Genomic DNA, 16,685 nt, shown 5'->3' with positions numbered 1-16,685 from the left:
TTAAAAATTAATATTTACGCTGATTTAGACTAAATTTTGACGTTACAGGGGAGACTGACCTCGCACTAGTCTCCAATTTGTTAGACCAGAAATATTTATTTCTCATTTGATTTTGTATTTGTGACTACAATTTATAAAAGTAAATGCTAGAAGAAAATTGATTACATGTTTTATATGATATTTTAAATGTGAAGATGTGTAAATATGCTAAAAACAAAAATAGACGTATTCAATTATTTATAGAGTTATTATTTAAAACATCATACTTTACAAAACTATACAACCTATTAAATTAACTCAACAATTTCGTAAATATTTTTGAAACTGCAGTTGTGTCTACGCAATAATTGGTAGCTTTAAGGGCTTCATGTATAAATTTTGAAAATACTTTCGTTTTCCCACTCTTATATTTTGAAACAAGTTTCTCATTTTTGTTTATTATATCCAGACACAATTTCTCCAATTCTTTTTCGTCCGTGATCATAAACCAATTATTCTCCTTTACAATCTGTTGAAAACAAATTTTAATAAAAACTCATTTTCTTTGTAGAATGTAACATAACCTTCATGCGTTCAAATATTTCTTTTTACCTGTATCGGTTCTTTTTCCGGATTCTCAAAGAGTATTTTTAAAACTTTCCTCAATATGTTGTTATTTATTTGTTTATTTTGCAATAAGTCCATTAACTCGCCAATTTGGTTTATATTGTCCACGCTAAAATTTAGTGTAACGATATTTAATTAATAAATTACTTATAACAATAATTTTTTATTTCTATTTCACTGTATCGTACTTACATAATTTTCATACTCAAGTTATTGTCCTGTACAAAACTTAAGAGATGTGTCATTATAACTTGCGCTATTAATTGCGGATTACGATTTTTGTTTTTTCTTGTTAAAGTACGAAACAATTCTAATATTTCTAAATCACTCTAAAATGTAAAAAATAAAAATAATCATTATTTAAGTTTATTAAAGTTATTATTCAAGCTTATTAGAGAATGAAGCTCTCTCATGAAGAAATTACCATTACTACTAAGATCATATGAGGTGTGAGATGAGAATCCATCAATTTTTGCCTCATTTCTTCTGGCAATTCAGGCACTTGTTTTTTCATTTCTGGCACATCAATAAAGTTATACTTGTTTTCTTTGTTTTCATCAATATGTAGGCGTAAAAGTGGTAAATTTGGTTCAGGCATAAAACGATAGTCCTAAAATTATTTTTCATTCTTTTTACAAAGAATATTCTGATACGTTCTGAATAATAGTAAATATTATATTGATAAGTAAATACGTTACATGATTATCTTCTTTTTCACGCATAATGACTGTTTTTTTCTTTAATACATCCCATGCTCGAGTCTCATTAACAACTTCATCTCCATTTTGTAAAAGCAGTATTTGCCTTTTTATTTCATATTGAATGGCATTACAAACGGCGCGCACACTTCCAATATTTTTTATCTCTGTACGAGTGCCTAGAGGTGCATTTTCTTTGCTTACAGAAACATTTGCATCCACTCTTAAAGCCCCCTCTGTATTTACAAGGACATCATTTAAAATTTTATAGCATCCATTAATAGCAAATGATTACTTTAAATAGAAGATTTGATTATAAATACATACCTTCCATTTTACATGAACAGGCACCTATTAATTGTAAAACCAGTGACAGCTCCTTTACAAGCGCCGCTGCCTCTTCTCCATTTGTTAAATCTGGTTCAAATACCAATTCCATCAAAGGCATTCCAGCACGATTAAGATCAATTAAATTCCTAGTACAAATCAAACAAAAGGAAGTTTTTACTCATCCCATAATCCCAGTAGAACAATTATCTTCCTATATTATCTTATACATATAATAGAACTCAATATAATCAGTACTTTCCAAGTTCTTCGTGATGATAACTTCTTCCACTGTCTTGCTCTAGTTGTATTTGCTTGATTGTGGATGATTTTAAGTATGGTTCTTTATGCATTGATGGATTGAATACCATAAAATTAATTTTCCCATTCATGGCTAAGGGTTTTCTGTGTTGTGTAATTTGGAATCCTCCCTGCATAAAATATTGATCATCTTAATAGCTATAACTTTAAATGGATTTAATTAACTTATCCATTTTTACTATATTCTGTGAATAACAGTACAATTTTTATATTTCTTTTCACAACATTAAATACTTACAGGTAAATCAGAATAAAAATAGTGTTTTCTTTCGAACATTGAAACATTCTGTAATTCAGAAGACAGTGCCAGGGCAGTTAATACTCCAATTTCTACGCACTTCTTATTTAATACCTATAACAAGGATATAATAGAAAAATATGGTCAAAATTAAAGTTCTTAAAAAATATCTATTATACTTCACTGGCATTGTTCCTGGTATTGCACAATCAAATAGTGATACACAGGAGTTAATTGGACTCTTAAAATCTGTTGAAGCTCCAGAAAATAATTTTGAAGTTGCTGCAATTTGTGCATGAACTTCTAAACCTATTGTAGGTTTCCATTCTGACCTGTAAGGGCATATAATATTGTTTTTATGCAGACATACTTTTGAATATTATATATTACATACGTATGAATAATAATAATAATAATAAATAAACATATTTTATATACTCACATATCCATTGACTTAAACCTTTTGCATATCTTTTTGTGGTACTTTTTCACAAAATCGCAACTTTTTCTAGGCAGCAACATTTTTTCAACTTCCAATTCAAGCGAAACAACTAAACACTTGTTTTCATACTCATAAACTCAACACTTATTAACAAGTGAATAAAAATGTAAAACATTGTCATTAAAATAAAAGTACAATGATACAATCTACATTATAATATGTACTTACGGTATCATTTCAAACAGCAAAATGAATGTAATTTCAGAAATTTTACGGACACGAACACGTACCGGTTTTATTACATTTTAAGGTTACTAGTGGTGTTATGATCTTATGGAATCTGCTTGGAATGTGCTCCGTGTAGTGGAGGGGATCCAGAGTGTGCTGACGAATGGTGGCAGTGGTAAAACGCTTAAACTGTTAACCAAAAGCGATTGTTGGTAATTCAATTAACAGTCTGAATGTTTTTGCCATTGCCACAATCGACGCTGTTCAACCCCGTATTAAGTTTTGCTTTTTCCCCACCAGAGGTGCCACAGTTACCCATTGACATAGTACGCGTCTTAGATTGATATGGCCATGGTTATTTGTACACGCTATCGACATCAGCGCCCTTCACTTCCAATCGTGACAACTTGCACTGTGTTGTACATTGTGCATCTTATACTGCATTAGATAAAGCCGGTCGAGCACATGGTCATCTTTGAATTGTTATTAAAGTGACTCGATTGAAATAAATACGATTTAGAAAACATCATGGATTCCATGATAGATCCTAATTTAAACGCAGATGTTTATAGGAATATGACTCCAGCGGACAGGCCGCTTATTCATGACAAGAATTTACAGTTCATTTTGATTCATAATGGTAATATTAATATAGGTTAATCGTGTGAGATATTCATAGCAAAATTGATACAATGTTTTACTCCAAATAATAGAGAGATTACTCTTCATTTATTTTGTTTGTGGGAAAGTAATGTTGATTTTCTGAATACATAAGTAAATCAATCTACTATAGTCATTACTATATTTAACATCATATGTGCTGCAACAAAATTGCACGGATTAGTGATTTAAGGAAACAATGAACATTAAATTTATTTATTTATGTGTCTACGAAATTATTATACGATCCCATTGACAAAATAATATTTGTTTAAATATGATAATGTTGGTGTATCATTCTATTTACAGAAAAAAGTGCTCTTCTTGGAGGTAGTAATATGACAGATCGCTATTGGACTGGTAGTTTGTGGTATTACAATGACATTTCAGACTTTGATAGAAAGAAAGCTTATATAGCAAGCAAAATGGAAAGCGGCGTGTGTGATGGTGCTTATTTAGGACAAGACAAATTTGTAGTAAGCGAAGATACTGGAGTCTTGCAGGTGTTAGGTCTAGTTGAAACAAATGATACATGTGTACAAGAATTACAGTCTTTACAATACGCTTGTCAACACGACAGTACCCTTTTAACTCTATCTGTATTCCAAGACGATATACACTTAGTTACTGGTGGCATGGATTATTGGTAATGTACTACAAATTTGTTACTTCAAGCATGTGTAATAGATTTAATGCAGAATTATAATTATGTTTCAGCATAAAGGTGTGGGATACAACAGAATTATTGGCAACACATTCATTTGGTTTTGCGCATACAGACATAGTTACTGCTGTAGATGCCCAACCAAAGAGCAATACAACATTTGTATCAACATCATTGGATTGTGAAGCACTATTATGGGATATAAGACAATCCAATCCAGCTCAAAGTAAATAGTATTTACATCAGTGTAGAACGATTATTTTTATGTGGATAAAATATATGTTATTTTTGTTTAAGGTATTTTGAAGAAGGACTTTAGCTTAACAACAGCAAATTGGAATCCTGTCCTAGATCATACTTTAGCAATAGGTACTGATAATGGAGATGTTATATTAGTTGATATCAGAAATGCAAGTGATTCAGTATTACAGGAATCAAAAATATTTTCTAAATCACTTCATAAAGTTTTATTTAATCCAAATCCCGAAAGGTAATATAGACGATCAAATTACAGTGTTATAAACAAATTTAATTAAATATTTGAAAATGAAAATTTATTTATATTGTATTTCTAGATCGGGAGAATTAGCATGCTGCTGTGATGACACTCTTGTACAAGTACTTGATATAAATAGTAATTTGTCGTCAATATATGAAAACGAAAGACATACTGATTTTGTACGTGGGTTAGCTTGGTATAAAGATGAATTATTTTCTTGCTCTTGGGATAATACTGTGAATAAACATACAATACATTCCTGTAACGACCAGTGATTGATATTGGAACATTTTAATTCTACACTATCATTACTTTTTATGTTCACATGTAAGAAAAACAGTTTTTTGTATATTATTAAATAAGACCAGCTAGGATACATGCATGGTGGATTTTTATCCCATGTGAAATAGAAAAATTTTCTGTAATTATAGATATAGTCCTAAAGATTGTTCATTTACGTTCCATTTTTATATAAGTGTTTTACCACATAAAGGAAAAAATAATTGAGTTGATTAAAAAACAAATCTTGGTGAACATGCATCTACAAATTATTACTTAGTCTTAAAATTAATTTTTCTTCATATGTTTGTTTGATGTAATTGATTGTTGCTTTACATCTTTATATTGGTTGTATTAACAGTATTCCAATGGCTTTTGTTACAGTTAAGTGATAAAATATGTAAGGACAATATTTCATAGACAAAAAGTTAAATGCAAAACAAGCTTTACTACATTTACTTGCATATTTCTGTGGGATGATTCAACTATGTTAAATGAATAGAAATAAATAACTATGTCTTTAATTACAAAATCAAACGATGCTTGTGTGAAATATATATTTCAAAAACACTAGTGTTGACATAAATAAAAAAGAGTCAGTTTATTTTCAATACATAGCATGTGACATGTATATATGTCAATATAAGGAAATTAAGAATCAGTCAAATTTCTATACGGTACATAAATGCTGGATATTTCGATAGTTGAAAGATTTGCAACTCTGTTTCTAATAATATTATAAGTTGGTATTTTATATTTAACTATTCATTGTATGAACGAGCAGAAAGGTTTTTTCATATTCATTTGATAGAACGGTACGTAAACGCAATTATTCTAGGAAACATTTAATATAGTTCGTCAAATAATATGATCTCGCAAGAGACATATGTAGCATTATAGACAAAGTTACTATCTCCATAAATGCCTAGGAACAAATTAATATGAAATTTTCTAAGTTATTGCAATTATTATTTTGAAGATTCCCTTTCTCATTTTTTATCTCTTCCTACAATACATACACATGGTGAAATGCCCCATCTAAAGTGCTTATAAATCATTTAATATAAGAAAAATAGTTGAAATCAAATTTATATGATACCGGTTAAAAAACTCAAAGTGACCTTTATGTTTTGTTAAAAAAAAGAAAATGTAAAAGCATACATACGTTATTTCAACCATTCTTCATATACGAAGTAGTTTAGAAGTAACTTTCAAATGGTTCACTTAACTGAATCACCCTGTATCAATTGATTTATATGTTTATTTTTAGTTACTAAAATATTGTTCTTATAATAAATTCTTTGCACCAGTAAATTCGCCAATGTTGGATTATAAGGTATAAAATTCCATAGATTAAATGCTAATTGATATGATGACCATCTAATTATTGAAATTTCAATGCTCATAAAAATTTATAAGATGTTATTTGCTTTTATTACAGACATTCATTACTTCTTTCATTGTTAATAATTTTGTATCCAGAAAACTGTGTGCAAAGTGGTAAAATAAATCATCTACTTGTCAATTTTTGTTGCTGTACATATGTGTTCTTTAGAGATTAGATCCATTTGTTTAATTGTATATAGTATTATGTAACCCTATCCTTTTTGTCAAAGTCATGATGGCTATTTCACTATCTTTATGTTTAAAATTTATAGGAAAAGTATAGTTTGATACTACTTTCAATATTTATAAAATGACAGTGGGAGGATGAATCAATGATTTATATATAAATACCTATCTTGATAGTGTTTATGTAATAATATGATAAGAGTAAAAAAAAGCAATTTTCACGTTAATTCAGATTTATGATTATAAAGCGGCACCAGTTACTTCAGAAAATTAATAATTGGATTTAAGTAATAGCTACAGTTGCATAATATTTTATTGAATGATGAATTGTATATACACGTAATAACATACACATTCCATTTACTATCTTGACCATTTAAGTAATGCTTTACTGATGCCACTTTTATTAAAAATATAAGAATATAGTTTTTTCTTGATATGAGCTCTTACATACTTAAGTTAAATGAGTATGTTTGACAGAATGTACAATTATGAACTTTATAATCATCTGTATAATTCGTAAATAGTGATTATTATGCAACATAAAACACATACAAAGAATGCTTTTCTTTATCTGAATTGAAATGTAAACAATTAAAAATAAATTGCACATAGATCACGTAAGGTTTAGATTGTTCATATACTGTATTCTTAAAATTCATGATCAATAAATCTTTACATTTGAATACAAGATAATGAATGATGAGAATATATTATGCTATATATTATGCCACTGTTCCGTTTAAAAGTAACAAAATTAATGAAATTGTTATGTACAATTCATACTTTTATATAATGAAATATAATTGCATCATAATCAATGCAACGTATAACTCTCATATGGACATTTATTAGTTTTCGTAAATCTATATGATAGATTCTTAGATATTTATGTACTTTATAACATGATGTCTTTTTCCCTGTATTAATCACTTTTAAACCAATTCTTGAGCATTTCTACAATCCAAATTATTTTTCATCGCCCTCACCACCATTTCAAGGATTGGTAATCGGTCCTGCATCCTCACGTATGTCGCCGTATCTCCAAATATTACGCCGACCATGTTCTGCATCTTCTTCCGCTTTCTTGTATTCTTCAATCTAAAATGAAGTTAAACATAAATAAATAATCTTTTATTTATAATAAGTGTACTCGATATTACACCATCAAATATAGGAAAAGTAGTAAGAAGATAAAAATTAACCAATTTAACAAGTCTTCTGTCGCGTTGATTCTGTACGAGTAGCAATCCCTCAGTAATGAGACCTTTTACAATATCTTCATTGTTAGTAGAATCTACTAATGTTACAGCAAGGACATTAGTATTACTAAGTTTATATTCTGTGTTCATTAATAAAATTTTGTCGTTGACATCCTCTTTGAACGCTTCAATTGCTGCTTTTGCATCATCAGTCTGTAAATAGTTAAAAACGTATGGTTATACTGTTTGTAGCAATTCAAAATTGATAAGAATGTATTATGTTTTAATTTTTACATAGGGACACTTACGTCGTTTGGAAGTGCAACACAAGCAAGTGCGTATTCGTGGGCGTACGGTTTATCGGTAGCAAACCGAGATGGCAAGTCGGCGAGTCTTGAAATATTGATTGTTTCTCTATTACCGTAATCAATGTAATATACGCTGACATTTGAACCAGAAACTTTTTCAATCTTAACCCGGTACCATTCATCATCGCCGGAAAATTTAGCAACTGCTAATTCCCCTCTGACAGGTTTGAAAGCCCCCGGAAGTGGCGGATTATTCGACAGCTCTTGTCGTAGTTGTTTTAGTAAAGTTTCCAACATACTACGTTGATCAACTTTCTGCGCATAAAAATGAAGACCATTGACTTCCGAAATTACTACTTTCTGATAATCTATCTTTCTTTCCGCAACTTCTTTGTCATTTTCATTTTTCTCATTCTCAACTTGTACTTCAACGTAGTTTTTCCAAATCTGTAACAATTGTAGTAACGAATGTAAAATTCATAAATTAAACGACGTATTTTAAAATTGTATATACTTCTCAAATTGCTTACATTCAACTTCTTCGTTTTGGCACGTTCTTCAGCTGCTTTAAGGGTTCTAGTCAACTCTCCAAAATCAGGGAAGGTGACAACTTCTGCTAAACCCTCCTCAACGAGAGCGACAGACATGTTCTGGTCATTTACAGTCAACCATCCAATAAAACCACTTCCTTTGGTCTCTGTACTTTCAACTTTAATTTCCACGTCTCTTTGGAAGCAATGTTCTCTTGTGAAGGCCAATGCCTTTTCACCATATTCATCAGCTTTAACTATACCACCACCTGGAAGCGATCTTTGACATCGAGGGGTTCTTATACCAGCCAACACGAATGTGATAAGTTGATCCTCTTTCGGTAAAAAGAGTTTTAGACGAGAACCGCTCGTGACGAATTCAACCACAGCTTTAATGGCCTGTGCTCGCTTAAAAGACGTCAAGTATGACTTGACTTTGGTAGGATCGTTAGAAACATCTACTAATCTGTGGACAGGAATATCCTTCTTTGCATGTAAACCATGCTGAGATTTTTCTGCTTTACTTTCTGCAATTTGTAGCAGATTGTAGTGGGATGACCGTTGGTCGTCATTTTGCCTGTATTTGATCACTCGCACTAAGCCTCGTGCAACCAATGCTTCTGCAATATTTCTGAACAAAAGATATACGAAAATGAATGACAATTGCTCAAATAGTTCAGAGTAAATTAAAAAAAAAAAAAGTAAAATTAAATTATAACGCACGTTTTACCACAAGTAACAGTGCAACACGACTTTTCTGGGAAATTATCTCTGGCAGGTTGAGTGTAATCCACAACAACTTTGACGTTTTTTCTAATGAACTTCTCACGCAAAAATTCTCGTGCTTCTAACATCCATGGGATATCATACAAAGGTTTGAAATCTTTTCTAACAGCATTGTTAGGTTCTTCATTTGGTTTCTTTTCTCTGGACGGTGGTCGAATACTGCTTAGAAAGACTTTCTTGTTTTCACCATTCTGTGTTCTGATTATAAGCGCATCCGCGTTCACAATTTCAACGACAGTACCAGTAAATTCGACTTGCGGTCCAGATGGTTTATAATCTTTCCATAATCGCAGACGCGTTTCTTTTGCAGCTTTTTCTGCAAGATAAAGCTTTTCTGCACCAGCTCTACTGTTGCTAATTGACCAATCTTGGCATTTAGCAAATCCTTCACTCAATAAAATTTCTGCGATATTTCCTATAAAATAAAAAACAAAGAATTACGATACATGAAATTAATAATTATTTTACATATTTAAATCAGATACAATATAAATACTAACCCTTTGGATGTAGAATACTTCCAATGAAGTTATTGTTATTAACTGATTCAAGCACAATTTCGACATCTCTGTGCAAAAGACGCGATTCTACAAAATATCTTGCTTCGTCTGCATAAGGATTACCTGCTGAATTTTCGCGTCGTCCATTTGGCCAACCAGGACATCGAACACCTGATATCATTAACACTATGTTGTAAAAATCTGGTAGCAAAAGTGCTTTCACTGTTGAACCATCAAAAACAAATTCGATGATGGCCTTCACCGGCTTTTTCTTAAATTTCTCAACCAATTTTCTAGGGTCATCCACTATCCATTTAACATCACGTACATGCTCAGAACCTGGTGATTCTGACCACTTTCCTCTTTTTGCTGATTTAGCTGTTTCTTCTAGTTCAATAAGTTTTGCGTGTTGTGGACTCGGATTTCGAGTATCTTTTTTTTACACTTACCAAACCGCGAGTAACTAAGGACACAATTACATTTTCTCCCGTTTGATCTGTAAATACGAAATTTTATATTAATTTTTAATCAATTTAAACAAATAGTAAATAAATTCACACCTAAAACTGACATACCTTTCCCTAACCACACAGTACCGTAAATTCTATTAGGATTGATTTGTTTTTCTACAGCAAAGTGTACATCCTTGCCAATAAGCTTCTTACGCAAGAATTCTCTTGCCTCCCAGGCATACGGTTCATCTTTGCTTTCAGAAGGACTGCAATGTTTAGAATTCTGTAGTGAATTTATATGAAATTATAAAATAATGATAAATACCTATTGTTTCCTTTCCACCGTTCCAATTTTGGAGCAGTAATGTTATAAAGAATAATTGTAATTTCAGGTGGTGGACCGCCCATAGGCTGACCACGAACAACAATGGTGTCTCCTGAAGTAACCTTAAAATATAAAATTCTACATTAGGAAGAGCAATAAATAAATTTATTTTTCATTCTTAATATTATACTCTACTAGATAATAGCACGACGTCCTGCAATTTAATACTTTTCATAGAAGATTGGATGGATAAATTATGTATAAAATTTTTTAAAATGTAACAACATAATCGAAAGAATATGCTAAGCAATAATAATTGAGAATACTATGAAATACATTTATAGAAACGTGATAAGCACCCGTTTGCCTATTAATGACGAACTATAGGGAAAATTTGAGTATAGAACGAAAATACTTTAATGTAAGGACCATATGTTTTCGGTATAGATCTTTCGCTGTAACTACGCCGAATACATCGTATGGTTTCAAGATAATGGGTTACATGTAACAGTAATCACATAAATCACACTTATTTTTGCTTAAATACTGCATGGAGGAACGGATTACTGTAAAATTCAAGATGCCTCACCTGTTTCACTACTCCTTTCGTTCCATTCCATTGCCCCTGGGGTGCGCTCATCGTGTTGCTCGTTTACTACGTTAAGCACCGAGAAAAAATCTATAATTTTCCAGTCAATACCTTCCCAGATATATTATTCGATAAACAGAATTTTTCTGTGCACTAGTCTTCGCTTTTTTTGTAAGTATTCGTCAGAAATTTAAGAAAAATTTGACATGTTGGATCGGAGTAGAGAAACTCACGCTTTCCACGTATTGTGGAGGAGTCGGCACGAGCGCAATCTACACAGAAACATCGTCCAAGTACGTTTGATTTGGTGGTGATGTGGCACACGCAACACTTCGACAAACAACAGTGTCGCGCTCTATCGGTCATCTTACAATAAGTATATACATACACCCTGATCGGCAGAAAAAGTGTTAAAATATTTTTATTATAAAATAATCGCATGAATCTTTATCTTTCTAACGTTACTATATAAAGACTTTTCTTATTCTAGATTATTTGAAAATATTTTTATTTGAAAATCAACGGTAATAAAAAGTATTGTATATATTGCAAAAATAGACCCAATGTGAAAATATGTATGCAATGTATATAATCAGATTATGAAGCATGTACAGGTACGAGCGTAACTTCTCCACGTGTGGCATTATATTTAAAAATGACTTGTACTTTTATGGGTAATATGTATTTTTAATTCTAGGATATATATTTATATACGTGTGTATGATGGAAATGTTAGAGCTATAAATATCTTATTGAGAAGATAGCTCAAAACAATGTTTATTTAATTCTGTTATGCTTACACAGCAATTGCTTGAAATAAAAAGGAAAATTTTATATACCTGACAAATAATTATATAATACACATAATTATTTATTAGATTATAAATAAAGTCGAAAAGATAAATTTAATACAATTTTTTTCACGTTTATAATTTTAGTAAGTAAAACCCCAAAATTGATATTAATTTTACTGTTTATTATACATTCTTTCACTATAGTGCTTTACTAGAATTGTCTGTCCTTCACAAAACAAACTTAGGTCACTTGAAATTTTGTTTTTATGCTGAAAAAAATTAGTTTACGCGCGATTTTATTATGGGTCTGAAATAATTTCTACGATCTTTACGATCTCATACACAAACAATTTTCTTTTCAAAAATAACATTAGATCTTCCGTATTTTTATTTGAACAAAGGTCTACGTTTATTATATATAACATTTCGAATGCATAAAAATATCTTAAAAAATGTTTTAATATATTCAGAGACAGTGTTAGAATTACAAATATTACAAGCCTAAATTTTCTAATAATTCGTTTTAATAAAGGAAGATAATTACATTTATTTAAACCAGTAAGTAGTGTTTTAATTTTGCACAGAATTGTTTACAACCATTTTAGTTATTACACTACATGATGGTTTGACAAATGGAATGGCGATAGTATGAAACGAATTTAAAATATTATAAATAGTACAAAAAAAAATCACAGACGATAATGTAATGACATGAAAATGATACAAACACATTTTAAGACAGAATCAAGTTACAGGCTCCTACCTAAAAATATATTCATTAAATAAATATAAAGATTTTGTTATGCATAAAAATAAGCATGATACTTCATTCTGTCATATTAACAACAAACAAACAAAATGAAAAAGTACTTGTTCGGTACTTAAGTTGAAATTATTTGTAACAGTCTTTCTACATCCTATAAGTCTTTGGATTTAGTCAAATAAGTTAAAGAACAATTTTAATCTACTTCTTCCATCCTAGAAGCTTCTTCTGTATCACCCTCTACCGGAGGAACTTCTGTATCACCCTCTACCAAAGGAAATTCTGTGTCCATTTTTTCTTCTTCTACAATTGGTGTATCATCATCATCATCATCATCAAAGCCAAGTCCAAGTTTAATCATCCTGTATATTCTGGATGCATGTACTTGTGGAGTTTCTAGCACAAAACCAGATGTCAAAAGTGCAGTTTCAAAGAGAAGCATAACAATATCTTTAACAGACTTGTCATGTTTGTCTGCTTCAACCTTCTGCCTCAAGTTTTCCATGATTGGGTGATTTGAATTGATTTCCAAATGTTTCTTAGCAGCCATGTATCCCATGGTTGACGTATCTCTGAGAGCCTGTGCTTTCATAATTCTCTCCATGTTTGCAGTCCATCCATACTGTGATGTGACAATACAGCATGGAGAGTCAACTAACCTGTTGGATACAACCACCTTTTCAACCTTCTTGTCCAAAATGTCCTTCATAACTTTGCAAAGATTTTCGAATTTGGCTTTATCTTCTTCACGTTTCTTCTTCTCCTCTTCATCTTCTGGAAGCTCCAAACCTTCCTTTGTAACAGAAACTAACTTTTTACCATCAAATTCTTTCAGTTGTTGTGCAACATATTCATCAATAGGCTCTGTCATGTACACTACTTCATAACCACGTTTTTTAACGCTTTCTAGGAATGAACTATTAGCTACTTGTTCCTTGCTTTCACCAGTAATGTAATAGATGTGGTTCTGATCTTTTTTCATTCTACCAACATAATCTTTCAATGAACACATTTCATCCCCAGAGGCAGATGTATGGTACCTCAACAACTCTGAGAGTTTCTTCCTATTTTGACTGTCTTCATGAATACCTAATTTTAAATTCTTGCTAAATTGTTCATAACATTTCTTATAATCTTCCTTGTCTTCTGACAATTCTTCGAAAAGTTCTAAACATTTCTTGACTAGATTCTTTCTGATAACTTTAAGAATTTTATTCTGTTGCAACATTTCACGAGAAATGTTTAATGGAAGATCTTCACTATCCACAACACCTTTAATAAAGTTCAGATATTCTGGGATAAGATCTTCACAATTCTCCATGATAAAGACTCTGCGAACATATAATTTGATATTGTTCTTCTTCTTTTTGTTCTCAAATAAATCAAATGGTGCACGACGAGGAATAAATAGTAACGCACGGAATTCCAATTGACCTTCTATAGAGAAGTGTTTGACAGCCAAATGATCATCCCAATCATTAGTCAAGCTCTTGTAGAAATCACCGTATTCTTCTTGTGAAATGTCATCCGGGTTTCTTGTCCAAATAGGTTTTGTTTTGTTGAGTTCTTCATCTTCAGTATACTTTTCGTTAATTGTCTTCTTTTTCTTCTCTTTCTCTTCTTTCTCTTCCTTCTTTTCTTCTTTCTCTTCTTTATCTGCAGGTTCTTCTTCTTCTTCTTCTTCATCATCACTCAATTCCTTTTTTCTCTCTTTCTCAACAACTAATTTAATTGGATAACCGATGAATTGAGAATGTTTCTTTACGACCTCCTTGATTTTAGATTCTTGCAAGTATTCTGTCTGATCTTCTTTGATATGCAATATGATTTTTGTTCCTCTTCCAATTGGTTCTCCAGTGTCTTGACGGACTGTGAATGAACCACCAGCAGAAGATTCCCACAAGTATTGTTCATCATCATTGTGTTTAGAGATAACAGTAACTTTATCTGCTACCAAATAGGCAGAGTAGAAACCCACACCAAATTGGCCAATCATAGAAATGTCTGCACCAGCTTGGAGAGCTTCCATGAATGCTTTTGTTCCTGACTTGGCAATAGTACCCAAGTTGTTTATGAGGTCAGCCTTGGTCATACCAATACCACTAAAAAAAAATAAATAATGGTTACTCATACATATATCCCATTGTGAAATTAAAACTCGAAATAATTTGTTTTCTTTTCTTAAATTAGGATTAAATATAACATTTTTTAAATGAAGTAAGCTGTCATTCTTAAAACATTGTAGTCTTAAACAATTACAAGATTAAAGTAACACTTACGAGTCAAGAAGTGTCAAAGTACAATCATTCTTGTTAGGAATAATTTTAATGAATAATTCTTTACATGTATCCAGTTTTGAGGGGTCAGTGAGGGACTCATAACGGATCTTATCCAAAGCCTGCAACAAAATAATCAGAATGTCTTAATGATTTTTATAAAATATTAAAGAATTCATTCGTAAATTCTGTTTTTTTCGAAACTACAAATATCAAACTTGAATGCTATCGAAAATGATGACAGAAGTAAACACACAAAAATATGTCACTTACATCGGACGAGTTTGAGATCAATTCTCGAATGAAGATTTCTTTGTTGGAGTAGAAAGTGTTGATGATTAAGCTCATCAACTGAGCAATTTCAGCTTGGAAGGCGAAAGTTTCGACTTCTTCGCTTTCAGCCATTGCTACGTCCTCCGGCATTTTCCTATTTAATATTGTCCTTATTCAATACAATATAAATTATAATACTGAATCACATAAACACTATACCGGCGATGTTACGCACTAATGTACACAATTATTCGCACGTAATTGCAATCGGTAAACGTAGATTTTCACTTGCTCTTGACAGTCAGATTCGCGCTCCGTCACTTTTCAAAGTATTGAATACTGCTGCGCTTCGGGCGCTTTTATCGAGCTTTGAAGATTCTAGAAGGCATTCGCCGGAAGTTTGTCCATCCTCTGGAATATTCTGTCATGTACGTTATTGTAACGATGTTTTGGTGACAGTATTTTACAAGATATTTAATAGAAATATTATCAAAAATGTATTCTACAAATTTTAAAATTCATCATGAATGAAATTAATCGATCTTTGCAGAGGGTAGAATAAAATTAGTCTCTTTTGAACGTTGTTACGTAGTAACCGGAAATGGCGACATCCCTGTACTGTATCTAGAAACATCGCGATACCTCGAAACGAAAAATTAAGGGATGTATATGCGGCAAATGCCAAAAATTGGAATACCGTCGCGTATACATATGTATATGCATATAAAGTAAAGAATTTTGTAGAAATTGTTGTTTCCATACTGATCGTTTCATTTCTAAAAACTCATTTTATTAGTCAGTAACTGTATAGTATGAGCTTTAAATAAAGGGTGAGAATTGATGTATAAATTTTCGTATTACTCTTCTAACATTAAAATATGTTATTATCCATGGTTCATTTAACCTAATTTATCGGAATTTAATTGTATGTCACATATTGCTGCAATAGGTAGGTTCAAGTTGTAATATCTTCATTTCCCCTATTATTTCTTCATGTCTGTTTCAATTTGTTTGATTATCCCGAAAAGTTCAATTGTATTGTCTAGAATAATAGATATCTTGTAGGATTTTCTGTCAATTAAAATTATCGCTCAATTAAAATACAAATTTAACATTGTTTTAGTTTTCTTTAAATCTACGTCGTAAAATGTAGAGCATGTTTAGACAAGGTACTAGCTAGTGGTATTGGAAAACGGTATAAAACTGTATGCTTTTGCATTACAAATGAGAATCCATTTATTTATAAAATAATGTTTATTTTAAATGAGTATATGTAGATATGATATCCGTTATGTGATGTCTTCTGAATTTTCAAAATAGGAATAGAATTTCTGTGTTGCAGTCCTACATAGT

At 31.2% G+C, this 16,685-nt stretch overlaps 4 protein-coding genes across 6 annotated transcripts; 1 reads left to right on the top strand and 3 right to left on the bottom strand.

The window, feature by feature from the left end:
- Nucleotides 1-292: 292 nt before the first annotated feature.
- Gatb (glutamyl-tRNA(Gln) amidotransferase subunit B, mitochondrial) lies at nucleotides 293-3,147 on the bottom strand. 2 transcript variants are annotated; one of them, XM_078184730.1, is made up of 11 exons: nucleotides 2,861-3,147; nucleotides 2,633-2,775; nucleotides 2,375-2,522; nucleotides 2,191-2,304; nucleotides 1,890-2,062; nucleotides 1,632-1,780; nucleotides 1,305-1,540; nucleotides 1,031-1,216; nucleotides 799-935; nucleotides 592-715; nucleotides 293-508 (listed from the first exon to the last, which is right to left on the bottom strand). In XM_078184730.1, the coding sequence occupies exons 2-11, from the start codon at nucleotides 2,710-2,712 to the stop codon at nucleotides 293-295; spliced, it is 1,563 nt and encodes a 520-aa protein (XP_078040856.1). In that variant the 5' UTR covers nucleotides 2,713-2,775; nucleotides 2,861-3,147. The 2 variants fall into 2 exon arrangements, with proteins under 2 accessions (XP_078040856.1, XP_078040857.1); XM_078184731.1 differs by lacking the exons at nucleotides 2,633-2,775; nucleotides 2,861-3,147 and having other exon boundaries at nucleotides 2,370-2,497.
- Nucleotides 3,148-3,249: 102 nt separating this feature from the next.
- On the top strand, nucleotides 3,250-6,613 carry LOC144472054 (methylosome protein WDR77). Of its 2 annotated transcripts, XR_013494376.1 has the most exons (7): nucleotides 3,250-3,500; nucleotides 3,830-4,166; nucleotides 4,238-4,410; nucleotides 4,482-4,674; nucleotides 4,760-5,010; nucleotides 5,347-5,372; nucleotides 5,406-6,613. XR_013494376.1 is itself a non-coding variant. In XM_078184733.1 (5 exons), exons 1-5 carry the CDS (start codon nucleotides 3,389-3,391, stop codon nucleotides 4,956-4,958), a joined length of 1,014 nt encoding a protein of 337 aa, XP_078040859.1. In that variant the 5' UTR covers nucleotides 3,250-3,388; the 3' UTR covers nucleotides 4,959-6,613. The 2 variants fall into 2 exon arrangements, 1 of the variants encoding a protein (XP_078040859.1); XM_078184733.1 differs by having other exon boundaries at nucleotides 4,760-6,613.
- Tudor-sn (staphylococcal nuclease domain-containing protein 1) lies at nucleotides 5,539-11,494 on the bottom strand. Its single transcript, XM_078184721.1, is given in 10 exon segments — nucleotides 5,539-7,635; nucleotides 7,740-7,949; nucleotides 8,045-8,491; nucleotides 8,575-9,205; nucleotides 9,298-9,775; nucleotides 9,861-10,299; nucleotides 10,301-10,356; nucleotides 10,436-10,578; nucleotides 10,638-10,759; nucleotides 11,227-11,494. Coding segments are annotated over 10 exon segments (2,682 nt in total). The 5' UTR covers nucleotides 11,278-11,494; the 3' UTR covers nucleotides 5,539-7,530.
- A 1,071-nt stretch (nucleotides 11,495-12,565) lies between these two features.
- Hsp90 (heat shock protein 90) lies at nucleotides 12,566-15,690 on the bottom strand. Its single transcript, XM_078184722.1, has 3 exons — nucleotides 15,333-15,690; nucleotides 15,063-15,181; nucleotides 12,566-14,885 (listed from the first exon to the last, which is right to left on the bottom strand). The coding sequence occupies exons 1-3, from the start codon at nucleotides 15,480-15,482 to the stop codon at nucleotides 12,980-12,982; spliced, it is 2,175 nt and encodes a 724-aa protein (XP_078040848.1). The 5' UTR covers nucleotides 15,483-15,690; the 3' UTR covers nucleotides 12,566-12,979.
- Nucleotides 15,691-16,685: the final 995 nt, after the last annotated feature.

This window comes from Augochlora pura, chromosome 7 (genome assembly GCF_028453695.1).
Source record: "Augochlora pura isolate Apur16 chromosome 7, APUR_v2.2.1, whole genome shotgun sequence".
Taxonomy (NCBI): domain Eukaryota; kingdom Metazoa; phylum Arthropoda; class Insecta; order Hymenoptera; family Halictidae; genus Augochlora; species Augochlora pura.
The sequence above is the reverse complement of the archived record's forward strand: the minus strand, read 5'-3'. Positions and strand labels throughout refer to the sequence as shown.